Consider the following 24,462-nt stretch of genomic DNA (forward strand, 5'->3'; position numbering starts at 1 on the left):
CTGTGGTGCAAGTACATACATGTGCACACATACGCAGCGTGGGTGGGGTTCAGATGCCGCCCTCTTTTAAACAAAGAGTACTTCATCATTTAAAGGCCCGTCTCCTGGGAAACCCAAATATCCTATCCGTCAAAAAAGTTTTAATTTGTTCAGATATGCAACCTGAGCTGCAGCTGTTTGGAGTTTGTTTTTGTGATGTCACAAAAACACATTTACATATCAACCTATTCAGCGTCCGACAGTTTAGCCCCACCCACTCACACTGAAGTTCTAAGCTCTGAATGAGCAGAGCTCATTTACATACATCAGTCTTAAAGGCACAGTACGAAAAACAGCCTGTGTGGTTGTCAGAGAGAGTCTGGATGGTCGTGTGGAAAAGAAATAGGATTGTTTATGGAGCATGAAACACACAAACTTTAGAAGTGGAGAATATTAAAGCGATAAGCCACGAAAGGCCGTGTGTTACTGTGATTGCAGCACGGGGAAGGGTGTTATTAGGCACGATGCAAAGCTGAGTAAAACTCCCTTCCCTGTGATAAAATCACTGTAACACACGGCCTCAAACGGCTTATTGCTTTTGTAAAACAGCGCCAATACAAAATATGATAAAGTACACAATTTTTCAGAAAATAATACGTTTTTATTAATAATAATCTACATAAACAAGTATTCAGCCAAGAAATGTAGTTTGTTAAGGGTACGGTATCGTTGCTAGGCAACCATTTACTGCTGAATAAGGAGAACGTTCTGTCGCCCATTGCTGTATGTTGCAGTCACTTCATGAACGTTTTAAGTTTTTGTCGTATAACAATGAACATATGATAACTCATCATTGTTTAATGCAGAAACCTTCACTTTATTAGTACTTTTTGGTCTCCAAATCACCACCATGAGTCTTATTTAGCACCAATACAGCGGCTCCTCTTCACACACTGGGGCTGAATCTCAAACAGCTCCCTGCTCCCTACATAGTGCACTACGTAGGAGTTTAAATACTGGATCCTGCAGCCCAACAGAGCCAAATACAGCTAAGAAACAGTCATTTGGGACTCAGACTCATCCACACTCGATACATGATGCACTGTTTGGCTGTAGAGGCTAGAATTTCTAAACTTTCATAGCTAGAACACTGTTTAGGGAGTACAGAGCCGTTTGGGATTCAGTCTGGGTTTGACGCGACTTCTGACTGAAACACATTTGTAGTGTGTAAAACATTAAAGTGACATTTTTAGACTTTTATACTGCAGTTTTACGGTGAATCACACTGTAAGACCTTTAATGCAAGCCTGTGATATTAATGATGGAGCTGTTTAGCATGTTTGCCATCTTTTAGCCTGTTAGCTAGCTGACCAGCCTGGTTCGAGTTAAGAGAATAAGCTGTCAGCTCCTCAGTTTAAACAGAACTGGGTTCTTATTTCATCAGTACCCTCGGTGCTCCATGTGAGCAGCATGAGAGTCAAAGATTATTCATTAACAGCAGAAGGGATTTTTGCATGCAGTGATAGAGTTCAGTCGCTGTGAGGCGTCACAGGTGTGTGTATTGTGGATTTTACGACGGCTTCGAACGCAGCTCAGCCAATCAGATTTTAGGACTGGAACTGTCTGTTTTATAATCTGCATTCCATTAGGATTAGAATGTAAAATACAGGCGCTTCAAGCTTTTGGAGTTTATTGGATTTTAATATCAGGTGTGTCCCGTCCTTTAAAACATGCATATTTGTATGTGTAGTGAACACTGCAGGAGAACCTGGTCTTTTATGGGAGTTGGATTATTTAAAATGTACATAAGCAGTGATTATACAGATCAGAGCTCTGCATGTGAGTTCTTACTCAGACCTGAGTGAGGTTTGTGTTGGACAGTGCAGGCTTTACTCAGGATGGGGTTTTTCTCTTATTCATCAGTTTACAGCACCTATAAAAGCTGTTCAGCACCTTTTTCCCCACATTTTATTGGTACAACATGCAAAACAAGCGTTTCTCCTTATCGACACGCGGTGCTCCAAAACGCCAAAATAAAAGCTCAAACACAGACGCTTTTCTCAGAATTATTATTCATAAATTAAAAACAGTAATTAATATAATGCATATGTGTTCAGTGCTTTACTACACCCTTTAAAAGGGTTCTTTAGTAACCATGACGACTCAAAGCAACATTCAAATGATTCTTTGTCTGGTTTGTGGTTCATCTGTGATGGAGAACCTCATATATTGTTCTTTAAAGAACCTTTTTAAGAGTGGTTCCATGTAGCACCAAGTCAGAGAACCATTTACCAAACAAAGAACCATTTGAATGTTGCTTTGAGTTGTCATGGTTACTAAAGAACCCTTTTTTAATGGGTGTGGGACTGAACACACACTATTTATTAAATTTAAATTTATGAATAATAATTTTGACTTAATGTCTGGTTAACAGTTCTTCTATGATGGAGAACCTCATATATTGTTCTTTAAAGAGCCTTTTTAAAAATTTGTTCCACATAGCACCACAAAGGGTAGAACTGTATTTAGATTCTCAAGTCAGAGAACTGTGTTTAGTACTGTTCATACACTCTTAAACGGTTCTTTAAGGGTTCTTCAGTCAAGGGAACGGTCCTATTTAGAACCGTGATTCCTGAATAGAACCATTCCATGTGTGAATGGTCCTGTGTGTGGTGAAAAGATTTTTATGATTGATTGTGAATGTGTTGTATATGGTTCTGTATAGAACCTTTCAGAAAATGGTTCTGTATAGCACCAAAAGGGGTTCTTCTATTGTTACACTGTAACAATAGCAGAATCTTTTTGGTGCTATATAGAACCATATTCAGCACATTCTCGATCAATCTGATGAACTCTTCCACTGAAGTCAGAGAACCCTGTATTTAGTACTGTATATACACTCTTTAAAGGGTTCTTTAAGGGTTCTTTAGTAAAAGGAGTGGTTCTATTTAGAATCACGAGTTCTATATAGAACCATTTCATGCTTCAGTGGTCCTTTGAATGGTGAAAAGGTTTTTCAGATCGATTCAGATTTTGTTTTCTTTTTGAAAATGGTTCTATGTAGCACCAAAAGGGTTCTTCCTATTGTTTAGTTTTAACACTGGAGCTAAGAGGCTAACGTAGCTAACAGGCAATGGAAGCCTATACCCCACCGATTAGCCTGGCGCTCACCACACGCTGTGATCATCTCACACTCAACTCTAATGCGTTAGTGAAGGCTTCTTATTCGCCGCCACCTCATCAGAACTCACTGTTCCACCTTAAATGGTGCAGCAGGTCCAGGAAATCTTGGCTCAGTATCAGCTGATGCTCAAGGTCACAGTATCAGTGATGGGAAATATGTGCTGCCCCGTCTGTAGATGTGTGTGTGTGTGTGTGTGTGTGTGTGTGTGGCTGTGTGTGTGTGTGGCTGTGTGTGGCTGTGTGTGTGTGTGGCTGTGTGTGTGTGGCTGTGTGTGTGTGTGTGTGTGTGGCTGTGTGTGTGTGTGGCACTGCAGAACAGTTCATTATCTGAATGCTCTTTAAGCCTTGAAAGGTTTTCCACACTTTCTTTCAAAAATGGTTACTTTATTGCATCAATCAGAGAACTTTGTGTGTAAATGGAGAATTTCTATTTCTTTCAAACACTGAGTGCGTTTACACTCAATAATCTGATAACTGCAGAAAATCAGACTGTCAGTAATCTGATCAACACGTTTACATGCACTTGAGTAATTAGGTAATCGAGAAACTCCAGGTCTACATGAGTCAGACAGTAATCAGATTTCTGCCTTACAACCAGCCAATAAACTCACAGAAGAAGACGCGACGTAAACGTAACGTAGAACTCAAACTTCATACCACAGCTTTTTTTTAAACATCGAGTCACTTTACCTGAAACTATGAACATCAGCTAGAAGATGAAGAATATTTAAATACTGTATTTAGTATTTGGTTTCAGCGTCGCTCCAAAAGCGTTTTGCTGTGTCTCGCGACATCCACCATCTGATCATGATCAGACTGAGAAATCCAATAGAAGTCAGAGTTCAGATGCACTGAGAAATCTGATTACTGAGCTAAAATCCAGCCTCTTTATCGGATTTCTTAATCAGATTTCTAGATCGGAGTATGGTGTTTACATGACTGTTTGAATAATCAGATAACTGCAGAAATCTGTAACTACATAGTTATTAACGTGGGAGTTAAAACACTAACGCAGGTAGGACAGATTTTTTTGTTTTGTCCAGAAATGCAAAGAGACCTAAATATCTGCACTTGTTGGAAAACTGATTGGAAAAATGCTGTATTTTCAGAAATCACAGATCAAACGTCTGAAATTTCAATAAATACATGACAAAATATTAAATTTGCAACAATTATTTTGGAACATTGTTATTGTTACAATGAAATTAAAACCCAAATCTTGTCAGATTTTACTCTGTTAATATAGTTCAGCTGCCACAAAGTAAAAAATCATCACATTTTGCTTCTTTAGAATTTACTGAAAAATAATTAGTAGTAAAAACATATTTTCCCATATTTATTTAGTATCGTACTCTGAAGTCGTCGTACGAATGACGCTGTGTTGAGTTTAACTGAACTGAATTCTTATCAGTGCCTATTGGATGTTGTGTGTTTATTCAGTGTGTGTAACAGCGCCCCCTCTCTGTGTGTGTAGGGGAACTACGTTCCGGAGAGCGAGGCGGCTATGATGTCCCAGCGTGCGGAGTATGACGCCATCCTGTGTTTGGGCGTGACAAAGTGGGTGCACCTGAACTGGGGCGATTTGGGGCTGCAGTGGTTCTTTAAGCGAGCCTACAGACACCTGACGCCGGGAGGAGTCCTCATACTGGAGCCTCAGCCCTGGAGCTCCTACAGCAAGAGGAAGAGACTGACGGTAAGCGGGCGCGATCGAGCGAGAGGTCCTGTCCCTGATGGCCTTCAGATGACGTCTTTTAAACCTTCTCCAGCGCAATTCTGTCCTTTATCGTCTAAGCGCGAGTCACGGTTTTAATCTGTAATTATAAGCTGAATAAATGCCAACTTTTCCACTGACAGCTGCAAAAAGCAGCATCTGTCATCACAGCTGACCAGTCACCATTGAGGAGGTTACCAAGGAGGTTCTTTCTAGTTTCCAAGGGAGGGAAAGCTAGTTTTGGCTTCTTCTGAACTCTGAGCTGGACAACACTGACCACAAACTGACTGTGAAATGTTTTCAGTTCAGTTTTTAATAAGTCAGTTGCAGAATGTTTATTGCTCGTCTCCTGTTGTCTCAGAGCACTTTTTTGTGTTTACCTACTTGTCACTCAAGTGTGTTGACTCGACAAGATAAGAAGCAAGTCCTGCTTCTTTGTAGGCACCAGACGCAGCACTTTAAAAAGGTGCCGTCTGAATGCAGCCTTAGTCCTGCGACCCTCCTTAAGTCCATACTGGAGTTGTTTGTCCAGTTTTATCTGAAAGAGAGCCCTGTGGGTTAACTCTGTCATTCTTCTAGTGGTCTCCAAACTGGTCCTCAGGATCCCCCAGACGGCTCACATTTATGCTCCAATTTAACTCTCCGTGCATAATGAAGGAGCAAAAATGTGGACTGTCTTGACTGTAAATGTGTCTCGGTATGTGCTAATGTACTAGTGAAGGCTAACAAATTTAATATGAGCGAAAACTCAGACTTACTTTGCTCTGCTTTAAGCTTTAGCTCAGCTATAGCCGCTTTTCTTGTATCTCAGTCAGGAAACTGAAAAGTAGACCAGTTTCTTGTAAAATGTCCCTCAACATTCGACTTTTTACAAGGCTGAAGTCGTTTGAAAGCCTTGATCAGTTGCAATCATAAGGATAAAGCTGACTTTTTGTGACATCCAGAAAGGCTGCTGATGCGTCAACAGACTCTGCTCATAAGGTTACTCAAAACTTACAGTAACTCATAACACTCACATGATGACGAACAATATGGGAGGAGTTCCAGAATATACTAAATACAGATTAAATATTTTATACAGCAAAGAATGTCTTCCAAAGTCAGTAACGCACAATTCATGAGCAGATTTTGGTGTCAGTATCAGCCATAATGTGGAAGTGAGTCGAGCTGCAGTTTCCTCTTGTTTTTATATGCATGCAGTCGTGCAGCTTCGCAGATATGACTCAGTGACGTTGAGCACTTCAGTAAACACCACAGAACGTGGTTTAAATTCCACGAGAGCAAAGACCACCAAAGGCTACCGAACTCGCTCTCCTTTCCCCTCTCTGGAGAACGCAGGAATAAACATTGCCAGCGGATGGCAGTGATGAGTTTTAGGCAGTGTTCATTAAGCACTGAAAACAGCAGACTGATTCAGACACTAAACACTAATCTAAGCCCTCTTCAGCACCAAATGACTGACTGACTCTTCAGGTGATGTTATTAGTCCGTGGTTTCTTCAAAAGACAACATTTTCTCTGGCAAATCAACTGAGAAATGAGGGCATGACCCAAATTTGAGTCAGTAATAAATCCTACATCAGAGGGTTTTTCCAGTACATATGAGTGTTAGTTAAATGATTATTTGTGAAATTACTTCTCTCTCCACAAACTCAGTGTCAGCTGCACAATCTTCACTCGAAAGAATGTATGTGGGTCACTGAGTTGAAATGGAGAAGTGAGAGTCGGAGTGCTGAATCAGATCTCTTCTGTTGTAAGGGTTCATGTTGTTTCTTGTTGACATAAACACCAACCCATCTCCTCAGCTTCCTCTGGAGAACTGAGGTTTAAACATGGCCAGCAGATGGCAGCAGTGAGGCTTAAACAGTACAGAGCAGATTCATTGACACTGATGTTAAATTCTTTATCCAGGCCAAATGTTTTCATACCATGAAAATAGAATAAAATATGCATAATGGAATGGAATTAACGGAAATGAATAATATTAAAATAAATATTAAAAATAATTATAATTATGTCAGTTTTTAACGCTGTGGGGTTTAGATGCCTTACCTGCATGATGTACGCTATCACTGCTAGATGTGCTGGTGGCAAACATGCAGTATATACTACTGTATTACAAATATTTGTCTAATTTTGCTGTAGATTTGCTTATTTTTTGTGCTTACTGTTAACACACTGTTCAACATGTAACGGCTCAAATCTGTTTATATATCAGTGTATATTTCAGTGATGCTGGTGACAAATAGAAGTGTTTAGTACCCCTAGTAGCATGTGGCTCACGGCAAACAGCACAAATGTCCCTGAAGCTTGGAGCGCAGCCAGTGCGCTTCCCTTCCGTCTGCTTTCGCCTGACACTCAGAGAACATAACTGCCTTTCATGCACACAAGAGTGCAAAGTAGTTCCTGATCTAAAATAACCTAAAGAAACATATATACATATACGTGTTGATACAGTTTCCACGAGATCCGCTCGTCTCCAGACTGACGGTTTGTAAACCACTGCTGTATGTTTGTTTGGGTTAGTGTCCCTTCGTCACTCAGACAGCTCAAAACTCACACCTGACCACATCTGCTTATCTGCCATGTTGGTCAGTTGTAAACAGAGCGAGATAGTCTGATTGCTCCTTGCCTGTACCTCGAGGTCCTCACCAATAACCACAATAAAAGTGCATAGAGGGCGCTAGTGAGAACCTCTTAGAATGCCGAAATGAGAACCGGGACACCTTATGGCCTCTTGGTTCTGGTAAGCATGTGCAGATGAGGCTGCAGCACTGCTGTGCTGGTTGCCAGAGCTACTGTTTAGTTTAACAGGTTCAATTAAGGGACCTTAAGGTTGTTTATCTGTATGAACACTGTGATCACCTTTAACACCTCCTCTGTTTTGTCCATCAGGAAACCACCTTCAGAAACTACAACTGCATCCGGCTCAGACCTGACCAGTTCAGCACCTACCTCACCTCCGAGGTGGGCTTCACCAGCTACGAGCTCATCAGCACGCCCAACAGCTGCCCTAAAGGTGGGATACCGTATTGTTCTCTCTCACACATCCGTGTATGAATCACAGAGATTCCGGAATGAGAAGCTTGAAGTGAGAGATAAACCGGTTAATCAGTATAACCCTTTAAATTAAATAGAAGTAGGATGTCATAAGCTTTTTATATATAATGATAATGTAGCCTGCATGCAGCCCAGAGCACTCTAAGGCTAGCTAGTGTAGCCATGGTCAGGGATGTTTCCATCACGTTTCAGAAAAAAATGATTAAAACACAAAAATATGTTGTCGAGGAAGCAGAGATTAGCAGGATTGTGTCGTAAGTTAACATAAACTGTTTCACACAATACAAATATTTAGAATGTACAGAAGTTGTTAAATATGGTGATTATGAAGAATCCAAAATAATAAGCCAACAAAAATAGGGCTACTTATTAATATTCTAAAATAGTTTGTTTTTGAAGGGGAGGAGGGGTAAATAAAACTATTATTACACCATACTGTGAGTTATGACCCCGTTAAGGGTCAGGCTGTAACAGAAACTGACAGTGGGCTCTCCCAGACCTGATGCCAGACCAAACACTGGACACCATTCAAACCAGAAAACAGCTCAGATTTAATTCGATTTTCTTAGCAGTCCCAGTGGTAAGATGGTGGTTATGGGATAATGGCTTCAGTGATGAATATATATCAAAAAATAACATATAAACAACTATAGGTTTTAAAAACTAACTAAACCTGAAAATGAAGTAAAACAAACAAAAAATACAAAAGGCTTAACTACCTACTTAAAACGAGAAAAGTGTTATGAAAACAAACGGCTACTGTTCTCAAACGATCAGAGTTTTGCATTTAACAAGAGAAGCAAAGCGAAGATTGGAGTGAAGAGTGCTGGGCTGGTCTGGACAGGTGTACTTTCAGGTCATGTTTGAGGGGAGAGAGCCCTGAACAGCTTCCAGGTAGTGGCTGGGTGCCCTCTTTTATACAGGCGGGCGCCCCCGTGTGGCCAGGCACAGATCTGCGCATAATGCAACATACAGCAGGGAAAAACACAGAAAGGAAAATTACGACCGAGAGTCCATAACATGATATATACCGCAATTCTTACATACATTTTTGCCAGTGTAGGCTGAGATTTTAGTTTATTAAACATTCCTACCAGATAGTTATTGGTCATTTTATCGGAAACACCTACCATTATAGGTGCTCTTTGTAGGTGTACAGTTATAGGCTGTAGCTGTGTTGCTGCACAGTTTATCAACTCCCCTCTACCTCGTTCATCACTTTAAAGAGACATGGATGTTGTTTGGGTGGTGCTCCATTCTCAGCACCTCCCAAAAACAACAGCCAAGAGTGGCTCTGTGGTCGGAAACTGACCATTGATGAAAAACTTGAGTATGGATACCACAAAATGTACATCAGCAGATGAGCTGCGTTCTCCTTACTGTGCACCAGTAAGGTGGAGCTACAACAGAGGGGTTTCTGATAAAGTGGCCATTAACGTAACAAACTCGAAACTGGTTGTAAACTTTATTGAAGCGCCGTTTTTCGTTCACTTACATTTTTTATTTCCCTTTTTTGGCTCCTCAGGACTCCAGAGGCCGATCTATCTTTTCCACAAAGGCCCCGCCTCCTGCAGAAAGTGAGGGACCAGTAGAGTCTGCAGTTGGTCTGAGCAGATGTTCTGAATGTTCTGCTGTAACGTGGCTTCATCGGAAATGTGACGTGTTCCTCGGCGCTCTCTACTGAAGGAACTGCTGCTTCGTCAGCCTCTTTATGGAAGTGCTGAACTTTTCAACTTTAAATGTCTTACAGTTACCCTCACCTTCAGCTCCACAGACTCATTTACGGCTCTTAGAGAAGACGGACTGCTCTCTCTTTCTGTCTCGCCATTCTGGGAGGAAAAGGAGGAGAAATAACACACACACACATTGATGGACTAACAAAGGTGTGTGTGCGTTTCTAATCTTTTTAATAGAGACATTAAACCCATCAGTCTTGATCTTCTTATTGGTTCCAGTATCTTTTATATTGAACATCGTATGAAACTGTGCATGGACTGCGAGAGAAGCTGGAGTAAAGCTCAGTGTGTTCATCTAAGAAGGAACTTTGGCTTTTGATGGGATCTGTGTGAGGTAGAGTGTATGTGGTTTTGAATGTGTTCATTGTATAAAAAAATAAACGATTCTGAGATGAAAATGTCTTCTCTCTTATTCTCCAGGGTATATTTTGTTTTTTCCATCTGAATTTAGTAAATTTGATTAAATTTATTAAAATCATTTATTAAAAATAATTTTTACAGAGCAGATCACTGAAGAGACGCCATCTGTTTATAGTTTATAGCCCAGATTTGTGGAAAAATGGGTCGACTTTTAGTGAAAAAAATTGAGTTCAGCTTCTTTTATTATAAGGGTGTAAAATTACATCACCCATCTATTTGACTGGAAAGAAGACAGTTACAGCTCTCATACGACCCCCACCTTTAGAATGTAGCTTATGAAATATGAAAGTTATGAAGAATAAGATGAAGTGCATTTTGAAACCATGATGGTGTCAAGGAGTTGAAAGGGTTAAAGCTAGGCTAATTAGTGCTTTATTACTCTAAGTAACCTACATTAACCTACAGTAATCTACATTTGTTTGTTCATTTGAAATCTTTGCTGGCTCAAGCAGGAAAATCTGTATTTTATATACATTTGTTTCCGTTTCTGTTTCTAAACATGATACTGTTGATAAATGTGTATTTTAGCTCATATGAACAGACTGCAAGCACAATGGCTTAAAGGGTTTCAGTTTATAAAAGGTTTGAATTTATTTCAGATACATGATAAACATTACAAAAACAAAATTCACAATATTCAGTCACAATATATAGTTTACAGCTGCTTGTTGATCAGCAGTTTTGGGACAATAAATTGCCATTATATGTAAGAACTGATTAAGCCTAGACTAAAAACACATTTTCAAAGGTGTTTCACCATTGGCACACAATTTTAGTACAAGACTAGGCTTAATCCATGTTCAAAATGCAGACCATATATGTTTTCATTTTAATACCAGGAAATAATTTCTGCATTATAGAAGTATAACAGAGTATATTTGTTTAAAACTGTGTTTATATTTTATTTCTTCTAGAAATACTTGAAATACCTTCATCTGGTTGAAATATTCAGGTGCAATATTATAAGTAATGGTTTCGTAGCAGTGAATGTGCAGAATGGTAGAACTGTCAGTTTAGTTCAGCTATTCCAGCTGCTTTACACCATGAAGTTACTTAATGTAAAGTGCAGATTTACTTTAACTACTTCCTATAAATTCTGGTAACACTTTATTTGGATAAAGCATACTTTAGATAGTTTGTGCCTTCAACATGTAGAAGTATGAGGGAAGACTGATTCAGGGAGGGGGACAACTCTGGGAACTTGGGCTGGAGTTCTGGGCAGCTTCTGCCTTTGTCCTGAGCTCAGTTCTTACTATGGTGCTTTTCCCCTGGACAGTGTCATATGGTTACAAATACATGAGCACATGTTTTGTCATCATTTCCATTGCCAAGTGACCATACATAGCAAGTGTACTGAACCAGGACTTATGGATGGAGTGGTGCAGACCACTGATTGGTCAAATGCAATCATTACGCAGTCATTCAGGTCAGATGACCACCATCTCTAAAATCACTGGCCATCCAGAATCGCTGTCTGTGACTCCAAATGCAGTAAAACGTAATTTAGAACTTGAACCTCCCGTATTGCCGCTGCTGTTTGTGTTTATTGTTAACACGTCATGTGAGATTCATGTCACCACCACACAAGCTCCAGGCAACTGCCTTCTTTCAGATGTACCACAGGCACTTGATCAGGGTACGAATAGTTCTGGATTCTGAATTAGTAACTGTGCCCGATGGAAAAGTCCCTTTTCAAGAACGAGTTGTTGGAGGTGCGATCACTGCTTTGCAGGAAATGACTTCATGGGGAAAACACGCAATTCTGTACTGCAGTTACGTTTATAAATTTGACCAAGCTGGATCCAAACACACACATCCATGCAGTACCATATTCTTAATCATATATTTGTGTGTTTTCTTTTGGTGAAGTCTTCACTTTTTCCTCTTAATCCACAGCGTGCAAGTCTCAAGTCTGTATGGTGTTCAGATGCTGTAAGACAGAGAAAAACTGTGAATAATCACACAAGAATGCAGACAAAACTTACAACAGCCAACCATCAGTTTAATTTCTAATGCAAATGTGTTTGAGTACATGCTGTATGTGTGAGTATAAGAAACAAAATGCTTCAAATATGATAATGGCTGGCTGTACAGCGTATTAACCCCTCGTACGACAAATGCGAGATGGCTTAAGAGGTATGCATCCAGGAGAGAATTAACAAGACAAGTTATAGTAAATCACCAAAGGTCTATTCTTTTCGGAAATCTGCTGATTTATGTTCCAGCAACATAGACTGAAAATGTAATTCATTAAGTAACTATGTTTAAATAGTATGCAAAACATATAATAACTTTGGAGTTCTAAAGGTCAAACCTTGTGGATGAGATTTGTCTCAGGGCAGTGTGACAGTGTAGTCTCTAAAATGTTGTAGACCTGTTTTAGAACTTGTGTGTGTGTGTCTACGAACAGCAAACTAGTAACTCACTATAGTTTCTCAAGTTTACAGTGAGGATCTTCAAGTAGATCAGAGAGCTTCTTCACTCCTGATTCTCCTGGTTGATTAAGATTCAGGTTCAGCTCTCTCAGTTGTGATGAGGAGTTGGATTTCAGAGCTGAAGCCAGAGCAGCACAGCCTTCATCTGTAATACTGCAGTATCCAAGCCTGCACAGAGAAGAGAAAAACTCCCCACACTTACAGACCAAAACGCACACCAATACATTCAGTAGACATGTGTAAGCTGAACCAGCTGTAGCTAGACATTAGTAAGACTAAGGAGATGCTGTTGGGCTTTAGGAATGCAACGTCTTGTCACCAGTCACCATTGATGAAGTAGATGTGGTGGTGGGGGCGTACGAGTATCTGGCTGTGCACTTGGTTGCTACTGCAATAAAACTTTTATTATGTACTTCAGACTGTTAATACTACTGCTACTCCTAGTTGTATCTATCTATGTACCTATCTATCAACTGAATTACAGCACAGTTTGACCACAGTTTGTTAGTTGGTGACCCCTGGTAAAAAAAAAATAGTTTGTACGCTTTAGTGGTGATTACTGTAGAAAGGTGCCCAAAGGTGGCCCATAAGTAAACAGAACTTTATAATTTAATACATTTTTGTAAGAAAATTGCGAAGTTGCTTGCTGTGGCTTTAAAGCATTATAAGATAGTGGTTATTATTACTGGAAAAATAAAAAAAGGAAACGAAAAAGTACATGTACAATACAAAAACAAAAAACAGTGCCAGAACACCATAGACAAAACTACAACAGTGTGTGCATGTCTAAAAAGAGAAGTCCATAACTCACTGTAGTATTTCTAGTTTACAGTGTGGATCCTCCAGTAGATCAGAGAGCTCCTTCACTCCTGACTCTCCTGGTTTATTCCAGTTTAGGTTCAGCTCTTTCAGATGAGAAGTGTTTGATTTTAAAGCTGAAACCAGAGCAGCACACCCTTCTTCTGTAATTCTACAGTGTCCAAGCCTGTAGCAAGAAGAAAAAAAATCTATTGTAGCTAATTACACACAAATACATTCCAGGAGTACAATTTTCTATGTCACTATTTCCTTTTATTATGCACAAACACACAAATAACACTAGAATAATTATACTGTAATAATTATACTTATCATCAACAATTCTACAGCTTTTTACATCAGCTACTGAGCATTTTTCAGTTTTAAAAAAATGCATGTGTGTTCTCAGTGATGATCTTACCTCAGTGTCTCCAGTTTACAGTGTGGATTTTCCAGTCCAGCAGAGAGCAGCTTCACTCCTGAATCCTGCAGTTTATTACTACCCAGGTTCAGTTCTCTCAAACTTGAAGAGTTTGAATTAAAAGCTGAGGCCAGAACTGCACAGCTTTTCTCAGCGAGATTACAGTTACACAGCCTGTGAAAAAAATGATACACATAAAAAAGAAGTGTATTTGCTTATATGAAAGAAAATATGAAAATAGATTAAATTCAATTTATTTATTATTTATTATTATTGTTTAATATTTTTGTCTGAGTGTACAGAAATAAAACACATGCTTGGGAGAGAGAAGCCAACATTTTAAATTTCACCACTCCCTCTCACACTTAAAAACAATAATAACATCATATCAGAACATTACAAAAAAACTACAACAGTAACAGTGTACATTCTTAAATATATACACACACAGTGTGTCAGATTGAGGTCTGAGTGTGCATGTACTTTTGTCAGAGACATCAGCATACTTGAAAGAAAGTGATCTCACCACATTGTATCTAGTTTACATTGTGTATTCTCCAGACCAGCAGAGAGCAGCTTCACTCCTGAATCCTGCAGGTTATTATTACTGAGGTTCAGTTCTCTCAGACCTGGGGAGTTTGAGCTGAGAATTGAGGCAAGAACTTCACAGCTCTTCTCTGTGAGATTACAAACACTCAACCTGGGAGAAAATTGATGATATATCAGAGTACTGCCTTTTACTGTGTCATTTTGCATTCTTGTGGATTCTTGTTTTTTGATTACTCATCTGTTTACATTAGTTCCCTTTCTTACTAAGTAAGGGGAAGCCAAAGAAGACACTGAGCAGCATTGTGTTTGTGATCATGCTACATTCATATTACATTTATGTTACCATGCAGTAAAACTACCAGTGATTCTTGGAAACTGAGTAGGGTAATTAATGAAAAGCAGAATAATCTAGAGAATACCCAAACACAAATAAATGTAATATGATAATGATGATTGAAAATACTCACACAGCTTTTCTGGATGCTTTGATTACTGGCAGCATCCTAAAAAGACATTCCTCTGATCGATGATATTTACGAAGGTTAAACTCATCCAACTCCTCTTCTGAATTCAGCAACACAAATACCAGAGCTGACCACTGGGTGGGAGAGAGCCAGCCTCCACTGAGACGATGGCCACTTCCTCTGCTCAGGTATGTCTGGACTTCCTGCACTAGAGAATGATCATTCAGTTCATTCAGACAGTGGAACAGATTGATAGATTTCTCTGAAGAGGGATTCTCCCTGATCTTCTCCTTGATATACTTGACTGTTTCATCTTTGTTTTGAGAGCTGCTTCCTGTATGGTCCAGTAGGCCTCGTAAGAGAGTTTGATTGGACTCCAGTGAGAGGCCTACAAGGAAGCGGAGGAAAAGGTCCAGGTGTCCATTCTCACTCTGTAAGGCTTTGTCCACTGCACTTTTGAGGAAGTCTGTTATTTTTGACCTTTTGAAAATATTAAAGAGCTCAGTGGGTGACTGCTTTGTTACATTTCTATTGACAAAGGACAGAAATGCATATAAAGCAGCCAGAAACTCCTGAATGCTCAGGTGCACAAAGCTGAACACCTTCCCCAGGTGCAGCCCAAACTCCTCTCTGAAGATCTGGGTACAAACTCCTGAGTACACTGATACTTCTCTGACATCAATACCACACTCTCTCAGGTCTTCCTCATAGAAGATCAGATTGCCTTTTTCCAGCTGTTGCAAAGCCAGTTTTCCCAGTGCCAGAATCACCTTTCTAGTCTGCTGAGGATCAATGTCACATTTCCCATGGTACTTTTGGTCCTTGCGTTTGATCTGAAAGATCAGGAAGTGGGTGAACATTTGAGTCAGAGTCTTGGGGATCTCTCCACTCACTGCTTCACCCAACAGTCTCTCTAGAACTGAGGCTGCAATCCTACAGAAGACAGGGATGTGGCACATGATGTAGAGGCTTCTTGAGGACTTCATGTGTGTGATGATTTTATTGGCCAGGCTCTGGTCACTGATTCTCTTCATGAAGTACTCTTCTTTCTGAGGGTCACTGAATCCTCGTATCTCTGTTACCAGGTTAACACACTCAGGAGGGATCTGATTGGCTGCTGCTGGTCGAGAGGTTATCCAGAGGAGAGCAGAGGGAAGCAGGTTCCCCTTGATGAGGTTTGTCAGCAGCACATCAACTGATGCTGACTCTGTTACATCCCACAAGCTCTTATTGTTCTGGAAATCTAGAGGAAGACGACACTCATCCAGACCATCAAAGATGAACATGACTTTGTAAGCATCACACTCTACTGATCTTAATTCCTTTATTTCTGGGAAAAAGTAATGAAGGAGATCCATCAGACTGAGATTTTTCTGCTTCCTCAAATTCAGCTCCCTAAAAGGAAGTGGAAATATCAAGAGGACATCCTGATTTGCTTTTCCTTCAGCCCAGTCCAGAATGAACTTCTGCACAGAGACTGTTTTTCCAATTCCAGCGACTCCTTTAGTCAGCACAGTTCTGATGGGTTTGTCTTTAAAGAGGTCATTGCATTTGATGGGTTTCTCCTTTGATGTTAGTCTTCTGGATGCTGCCTCAATCTGTCTCACCTCATGTTCGTTATTGACCTCTCCGCTCCCTCCCTCTGTGATGTAGAGCTCTGTGTAGATCTCATTCAGAAGGGTTGGTGTTCCATGTTGTGAAATTCCTTCAGTAATTCTTTTACATTTTTCCATCAGTTTGGATTTCAGTTTTTGCTGATACACAGAAACCAACTCTAATAAACAAAAGAAGAATATGGTGATAAATATTTTCCTGTGTAATCACTAGGGATTCCCAGTCCTGGTCCTGCAGGCCCACTGCTCTGCATATTTGTGTGCTTGCTCAGCTTCGGACACACCTGATTTCATTATTCAGCTCATTAACAGCTCCTTGCTAAATTGAAGTGGGTGTGTGCATGTATGTGTGAGATGATGGGCCTGCAGGACCTGGATTGGGAAACACTGCTCTATAGTTAAAGTTATGTAATAAAGCCACACCACAGAGCTCTTACTGGTCTGTAGTGTGTTAGCGAGGTCTATCTGCTTCATGGTCCTCAGGATGTTCAAGGTAACATTCAGCACACCTTCTCTGGCACTGCTTTGATCTTCCTCATCCTCCACCTCTCTCTCAGAGCAAGTTGGGTAATCTGCACTCAGAAGCTTCTGAAACTTTTTCAGCTCTTTCTTCACCAGTGAGATTATTTTGTTTTCCAGCTCCTGATTAGGAATAAAGAAAAAAAATAGTTATAAAACACTTTTATGTTACATATAGGAATACTTCCGTGATATTGTCATGAACTTGGAGAACCCAGAGTACCTGTCCAATTTCACAGATTAAAATACAGTCAATCTGATTACTTATAGTCCTGATACAAGTGTATGAACTACTGCTATCTCAAAAAATGCTCCATAAACTTGCAAGATGAAAATAAAATCTTTAAGATATTTAAGACATGCACACATACTTAGTAACATGGACACAAACACACCTTGAATATGGACTCTAAATAATTTATGCAGTTCATTTTTGATGTCTCCTTTTGGACACTGTGGAAAAACAGCAGTGAGTTAAATGAGGAATATGTTAAATTGTTGTGATTACACTGACATCACTGATGTACAAATCTCCACATTACTGTTCTCCCCCCCAGTAGCACAGACTCCTCCAGCTGTTATCTGAGTACACTGACATCACAGCGATATAAATCTCCACATGCAGCAGCAGCACAGATTACCCCAGCTCAGGGAATTCTGGCTTAAATGGAGTGCTTTATTACTAAACCAGTGTTTTCTTGATGGCGAAGTCTAGCACAGGCTTCCTCTGAAACCTGTGAAGCGCCACCACATCTTTTTGAACTAGCTAGTATCGTGCTGCATGATGGGGGGAGAAGCGGGGCCATCCTCCTTGGACTCCCAGCCATGGATGATCACACTATCCTTACCGCACAGCAGAACACTCATCCTTCTTGAAATCCAGTGGAAAGTCCATTGACCGGTCGCTCTTTATTGACTCGCAGCTGGGTTCAGGTGAGTTTGATCTCTCCTGTGATGCCACACTCTCTATCAGACTATAGCAATGGGAGGAAATTGTTGTCAGAACCTACACAACAAATCCCATTATGTACACAGACACCATCACATCGTACATAAGCATAAAGAACAAAACGTTTCCAGGATAAAGTTACCAATACATATCTAAAAATAATAAATAACTCTTATCGGGTTAGACTGACATCACTGAGGTATAAATCTCCATGTAACTGTTCTCCTTTGCAGCAGCACAGACTCCTCCAGCTCAAGTAATTCTGGCTGGATGAAATGATTTAATCTTAAACCAGTGTTCCTCACTGCTGGTCCTTTAGAGCTGTGGCACTGCACAGTTGAGTTTTTTGTTCAAACATACCTGATGCAGCTCATGAAAGGCTTTATAATGAGCTGAGTAAGTCAGATCAGGTGAGACTAGGAGTGAAGAACACTGTCCTAAACATCACACTATCCATACCTCTCAACAGGAGAACACTCATCCCTTCTGTAATCCAGTGGAAAGTCCATTGACCGGTCACTCTTCATTGGCACACAGCTGGGTTCAGGTGAGTCTGATCTCTTCTGGGATGCAACAGTGTGCATGTGACTATAAGAATATGGAAATATGTTGTCAGAACCTAGACAACACATCATATTACAGTAACAGACACCATTACACTGTACATAAGCTTATATCACAACAGATTATTCCTAGAATTAAATTACCACAAAATAATTGAGAATCTTTTAACAATTATTTAAGAAAACTTTTATTTTGTCATATTTTACTACACTGAGATATAAATCTCTACATTAGTATTTTCCTCTTCAGCAGCACAGACCCAGACTCCAGGGAATTCAGGCTGGAACAGTGCCCTAGGCCATCACACTGTCCTTACCTCTCAGCAGGAGAACACTCATCCTTTCTGAAATCCAGTGGAAAGTCCATTGACCGGTCACTCTTTATTGACACGCAGCTGGGTTCAGGTGAGTCTGATCTCTTCTGGGATGCAACACTATGCATGTGACTATGAGAATATGGAAATATGTTGTCAGAACCTACACAACACACCCTATTACCTATACAGACACCATCACATTGTCCACAAGCTTATATTACAACATATTATTCCTTTTAACAATTATTTAATAAAACTTTTATCTTCTCATATTTTACTACACTGAGATATAAATCTCTACATTAGTATTTTCCTCTCCAGCAGCACAGACCCAGACTCCAGGGAATTCAGGCTGGAACACTGCCCTAGGCCATCACACTGCCCTTACCTCTCAGCAGGAGAACCGTCTCCCCTTCTGAAATCTAGGGGAAAGTCCATTGACCGGTCACTCTTTATTGACACGCAGCTGGGTTCAGGTGAGTCTGATCTCTTCTGGGATGCAACACTCGGAACCAGACTAAAAATGGGGAAAGATGTTGTCAGAACCATAATATTGTAGGATGGACGTCATTGAAAATAATACTTTTTCTGACAGAATATTGTGGTGCAATCCTGTTTTTGAACTGTTCAGTTTAGCTCCTCCCACTCATCATTGTGTTCACCTGTGTCGTTTTAGTTTAATTTGTCTTTTGTTGTTATAAGTAGCTCTTGGTTTTGTTATTGTTTTTGTCAGGAGTATATAATTCCAGTCCAGGAGGGGTGGAGTCCAGCACTGATTCAACTCGTCAGTTTCATGCTTAATTGTTATGTTGCAGCAAGTAAATAATCCAAATGTGACAAACTCTACTCCCTCAGGACTGGAATTGGACACCCTTGATTTATTAAGTTATGCATCTTCTTTAATATTTGGATTGGTCATTTTTCACAGATTTATATGAGAACAGATGAGCTCGACATCTCTGAAAGTGAGAAGACTTGTTCTCTCACCTCTCGTCTTTCTTTGTGTCCTGTTCTCCAGATAGACTCATTTTGGAGGCCATGTCTCTTCTAATAATTACAGCCACAAACCTGTAAAAACACCATTGATGTAACATATGTTGACATCATTATTATTGTTATTATTATTATTATTATTATTATTATTATTACTTTTATTTAACCAGGAAGAATCTTGCTGAGATTCAAAAACAACTTTGTTTTTTAGAATCCTGACCAAGATAGACAGCCATATCAGTTGTTCCCACAAAAACAAGTAATACATTACAAACATAAAACAGAAAAATCAGTAATCAGCAGCCCAAAATAAATCATGCAAAACACTGACAGTTCTATGCATTTCAACAGTCTGAAGAATGTTTTTAAAACAGTTTTTTTGTTTTAAGTGTTTCTGTAACAAATTCCTGTAACACTTTATTTTGAGTGGTCATCTTAACGGAGTATCAGTAACATATCGGTGAAGTAGCAGTACTGCAGGATCTGAATACATTGAGGTAAATATCTTGAGGATGTGCTATTTATACATTATTTACATTAAGTAGATGTATTGTTGACATGTTACAGACTTAGTATGGTACTTCCATTAAGCAAAACCTTGCCCAAAACTTAACCCTCACCCTGGCCCTAATCCTAAACTTTACCTTAACCTAAACCCAAACCCAAAACCTAAGTCTAAGCCTCACCCTTGCTCTAATCCTAACCTTTACTTTAACCCAAAACCTAATCCAGTGAAGCTCCGGGTACAGAATGGTGTCATCAGTGTGTCTGTAACAGCTTGTTGATGTTGAGATGATCTGTATTAAACCTGTTACCTGTTCATCGACCTCTCAGGTTAAACATCTACAGATCTGGATGCCAAATAAAGTGAAATATTTCACTGACACGGTTAATTAAAAGTCTCTTGATAATCTACTGAATGTATTCACTGCTGCTGCATCGTTGATGTGTTGTTGATCTTACTGAGAGTCTGTTGAGTGTTTATTTCATCTAAAAAGGACACTCCAAATAAAATGTCACCCAAATTCCAATCAGAGGGTGCAGCGTAACTGAAGCTTGTTTTCCTAATTCAGTATGTATAATAGGGATCTTAAGAAGATCACATTTTGAGAGCACAGACCAGAATTCTTAGTTCCTCTTTGATATATGAAATGACTTAAATAAGAAGGTAATAAACCAAATATAGACTTATTTTAGAATAAATCAACAGATCAGCCTATGTGTTGTCAATGAGGACAAAGCTGCCCTTTTGTAAAGCACAGTGGTGGCTAATCAACCGACAATTAGCAATATATCTTATAGCACCATGACAAACAGTGTCTAATTATTAACAATGAGAACTTTCATTTGTGTAAAAGATTGATCTAGCACTAGCACTGTTTTAGCTGCTCCATAGTTACAATCAGATTACTTAATTCTGTGTTTATTACATTCACAAATTTCTCAAAAGATTCCAATACTTACGCTGTTTTCTCTTAAATGCTGTTTATGTTCCTCTCATAACAACATGGACATTCTCACGCAGATTCTTCTTGGTGCTGAGACCATTATCACCTGATCTTCCAGTCTCAAAGTTCAAGTTAATACAGGAATCTTATCTGTTTATACTAAACTGTGATCATAAAAGTAATAAAACCTTACCAGTTCCTGAGAATTGAAGTCTGAATTGAAGTTTAATCTTACATATCTATTTGAACCAGTCATTTAGATTATCTGCATTAAAATGAAGGTTTAGCGAAATATAATGTACTGAAATAAATATTCTTCACCAGATGTGTCTGGTAGCACAATAGAACTCAATATTTTATAATTTTAGGAGTTTATAGTATGGTCAGAAAAAAGGTCAGTCATTTAGACCAATTACAGAGAGCCTGTAAACAAGAGAGCCTATTTTTTTAATGTGGCACTTTTCAGGTTATCTTCCATAAAAAAAACAAAACAAAAAAAAAAACAAAACTGGCACATGAGTATGGAGATATATTTTGGCAGATTGCCCACTTTTAAGATAACAAATATAAAAATATCAAATATCAAAAAAAAAAAGTGATGGCCATCTGTCTCCTATGTATTTTATTAGCTCACATCTGTGTGAGAAGTGTTGGACTCTCTGTGAATCTGGCTCCGTCTCAGGAGATCTGCTCAGTCGTAATTCTGCTATCAGTCTATAATAATTATCTCTGAATGCATTATTATTCTACCAAGTTTAAAATCCGTCTGAAATTCTGAGATGCTGAAATACTCAGTATGTACTTCTCCCAAAGTGTTAAATGTTTGTCTTCTCACAAAATGCAGCTGGTTAAAAAGCTTCACTCTCACTAAATAGGTTTGTTCTAGTTGGTCACACAGAAAAGGAAGTGCAGCATTTGCTCTGTAGTTTTTTCTCCTAGAACGGAGTGATGGACCCTCAACCAATCACAGCACAGCTGCTTACCAGAGCCGAGCAGCTGAGAGCACATTTTACATTAATGAAGAAAACCAGCCTTTATTAACTTACAATGTTAATTAACTTTCATGGAGCTTCATTAGTAATGAAGGATCTCCATCACCAAGACACACCCAGTTTCACAAAGGGCCGTATAAGAGGAGAGAAAGGCCAAACCTCTCTACCCTCATTGGCCGAAATGCCCCTTCTTAGTGAAAGAATATGAGGATCTGATCTCCACATCAGTTTATGTATGCAAAGTACAGAAACTTGATAAAAATAGCTCATTTAGCTTTACAGGCTGATAATGGCTGACTAAATAAATATGGTAATATGGAAATAAATTATTAATAGAAGAGGAAACTCAGACTTAAAATTCCCTGCTGACTCATCTGGACTTTATTTGTCTTACAATATAAGATTAAAACTGTAGTATTTTCAGGGGGAATTAGTCAGAGAGTAACTAGACCTCTCTGGTTGTCGGTGCTTTTCAGACTAAAATCTGTTCATGATGGTATAAAAGTATTGCTAACAGACCACAAAACCAACAGATTTCATAGTGTTTAATGCTACATACAATAAATGAGAAGAGTTTAATGTACAGAAAGATTTTATTTTTATAGAAAGCATTACACACTTAGTCATTAAATTGTAAAGAAGAGTTCATCAGAATTTATCATAAGGTTTAGAAATGTTAGCTACCCAAATTAGCTGTTACCAGCTAATTTAACACAAACATTGTCTGAGATTTGCTGCTGCTCCAATCTGTCTGTTCCACGAAGGCCCTGCCTGCTGAAGAAAGAGAGTGACCAGTAGAGGGAGCTGGTCTGAGCAGATGTTCTGAATGTTTCTGCTGTAATGTGGCTTCATCAGAAATGTGACGTTTTCCTCGGTGCTCTCTTCTAAAGGAACTGTCTCTTCATTAAAGTGCTTTTCAGTTTTAAATGTCTTACTGTTGAATGAAACTGGTCATGGACTCTGTGTAGTGAAGCTGGCGTGAGGCTCAGTGTGGTCATCTAAGAAAGAGCTTTTATGTTTAAGTAGAGTGTAGATGGTTTTAATGTAAAGATTAATTTGTTCTGAGATGAAAACTTTTCTTCCTCTGCTGTGTTTGTCTCGCCTCTCTTCATTCTGTCCCACAGACTCCTCTCTTCTTAAAGCCACACTCACCGCTCTGCTCTGGCCATCTGGACACTGCACTGTCCACCTTATTAGTGCTTTAACACTTTAAGTAAAACAAAAAAAAGCATCATTTCAGTGTCAGTGTTGATTTACCTGTTATAAAGTGCTGAGATTAAAACTGGTCGAGATTTTTTAAATATTTCCTTCTGCATTGCTTAACATTCAAACTGTAAGCAGGTATTACTGTTGTCTGAGCATATTAAATACAGTGATTAAAATATTTCAACTCATGAAAAAAATTGTTTCATGCACTTTTAACTTTATTTCAATGCTTTAAACAGATGACCATGCAGTTTATCAGTAATCTAAACAAATCTAATAAAATAATTTATCCCTTATTTTCTTAATAAAAAATCAGACCTGAAAGTGAAAAGCTGTTTTTTGCATGGTTTAATCCAATAAAATAGAACAAGCATTATACAGATATCACAGAATATATACATACATCAAATACTCAGACAATATTGTTTCACTGACAGAGAAGTTAATTTGAGACATGAGAGAAATAAAATCAATTAAATTGAATGAAGGTAAAAATCCATCCATCCATCCATCATCTAAACCGCTTATCCTTCTGGGTCGCGGTGGGGTGCTGGAGCCTATCCCAGCTGTCATTGGGCGGAAGGCAGGATACACCCTGGACAGGTCGCCAGTCCATCGCAGTGAACTATTAATCAGTTTAGCTATTCCATGCTTTACAGCATCAACTCACTTAAAATTCACTTCTGTCTAAAAGTCTAACCCCCCCCCCACATAGTGAACACACTTAAATATGATATTTTTCTGCAGATTTTGACTTTTATCTGATCACATTAAATAAAGTGATTAAAATATTCCAATTCATGAAAAATAGTGTATTTTTAACTTTATTTCAACACTATGATCATGCATAGATTATTTTAGTGCACAATTTCTATTTATTCGCTGAGTTTAACATATTGAAAAAACATTAAATATAAATGATAAAAGTACCATGACTTTTAGACAGGCCATGTTTTATGTTTTTATTTTGTTCCAATGTGTTAAATTCAGTAAATAAATTGTGTATTAAATTGTGCAGGTGTGTTCTCTGTAGAGGATGTGTTCACTTATCTTTGCTTAGAAAAATAACAAAACATGTAATAACAAAACATGTAATATGACCGGAGT

The 24,462-nt window shown here is 39.0% G+C and overlaps 2 protein-coding genes across 5 annotated transcripts in view; one reads left to right on the plus strand and one right to left on the minus strand.

Annotated features, from left to right (window-relative positions):
• si:ch1073-157b13.1 (7SK snRNA methylphosphate capping enzyme) overlaps positions 1 to 10,066 on the plus strand; it is a 15,987-nt gene extending 5,921 nt beyond the window's left edge. For all 4 annotated transcript variants that reach the window (XM_036590778.1, XM_036590782.1, XM_036590780.1 and 1 more), the window contains 3 exons: positions 4,637 to 4,855; positions 7,768 to 7,891; positions 9,458 to 10,066. In XM_036590778.1, the coding sequence (XP_036446671.1) occupies positions 4,637 to 4,855; positions 7,768 to 7,891; positions 9,458 to 9,513 (399 nt within the window). In that variant the 3' untranslated portion in view covers positions 9,514 to 10,066. The remainder of the gene's footprint in view (positions 1 to 4,636; positions 4,856 to 7,767; positions 7,892 to 9,457) is intronic.
• A 657-nt stretch (positions 10,067 to 10,723) lies between these two features.
• On the minus strand, positions 10,724 to 21,274 carry LOC118822012 (NLR family CARD domain-containing protein 3-like). Its single transcript, XM_036590777.1, has 14 exons — positions 21,174 to 21,274; positions 19,704 to 19,784; positions 19,105 to 19,233; positions 18,717 to 18,845; positions 18,296 to 18,424; positions 17,736 to 17,861; positions 17,283 to 17,340; positions 16,806 to 17,010; positions 14,759 to 16,529; positions 14,269 to 14,442; positions 13,743 to 13,916; positions 13,335 to 13,508; positions 12,515 to 12,691; positions 10,724 to 12,018 (listed from the first exon to the last, which is right to left on the minus strand). Exons 2-14 carry the CDS (start codon positions 19,754 to 19,756, stop codon positions 12,012 to 12,014), a joined length of 3,306 nt encoding a protein of 1,101 aa, XP_036446670.1. The 5' UTR covers positions 19,757 to 19,784; positions 21,174 to 21,274; the 3' UTR covers positions 10,724 to 12,011.
• Positions 21,275 to 24,462: the final 3,188 nt, after the last annotated feature.

Source organism: Colossoma macropomum, unplaced genomic scaffold, assembly GCF_904425465.1.
Source record: "Colossoma macropomum unplaced genomic scaffold, Colossoma_macropomum, whole genome shotgun sequence".
Lineage (NCBI taxonomy): Eukaryota > Metazoa > Chordata > Actinopteri > Characiformes > Serrasalmidae > Colossoma > Colossoma macropomum.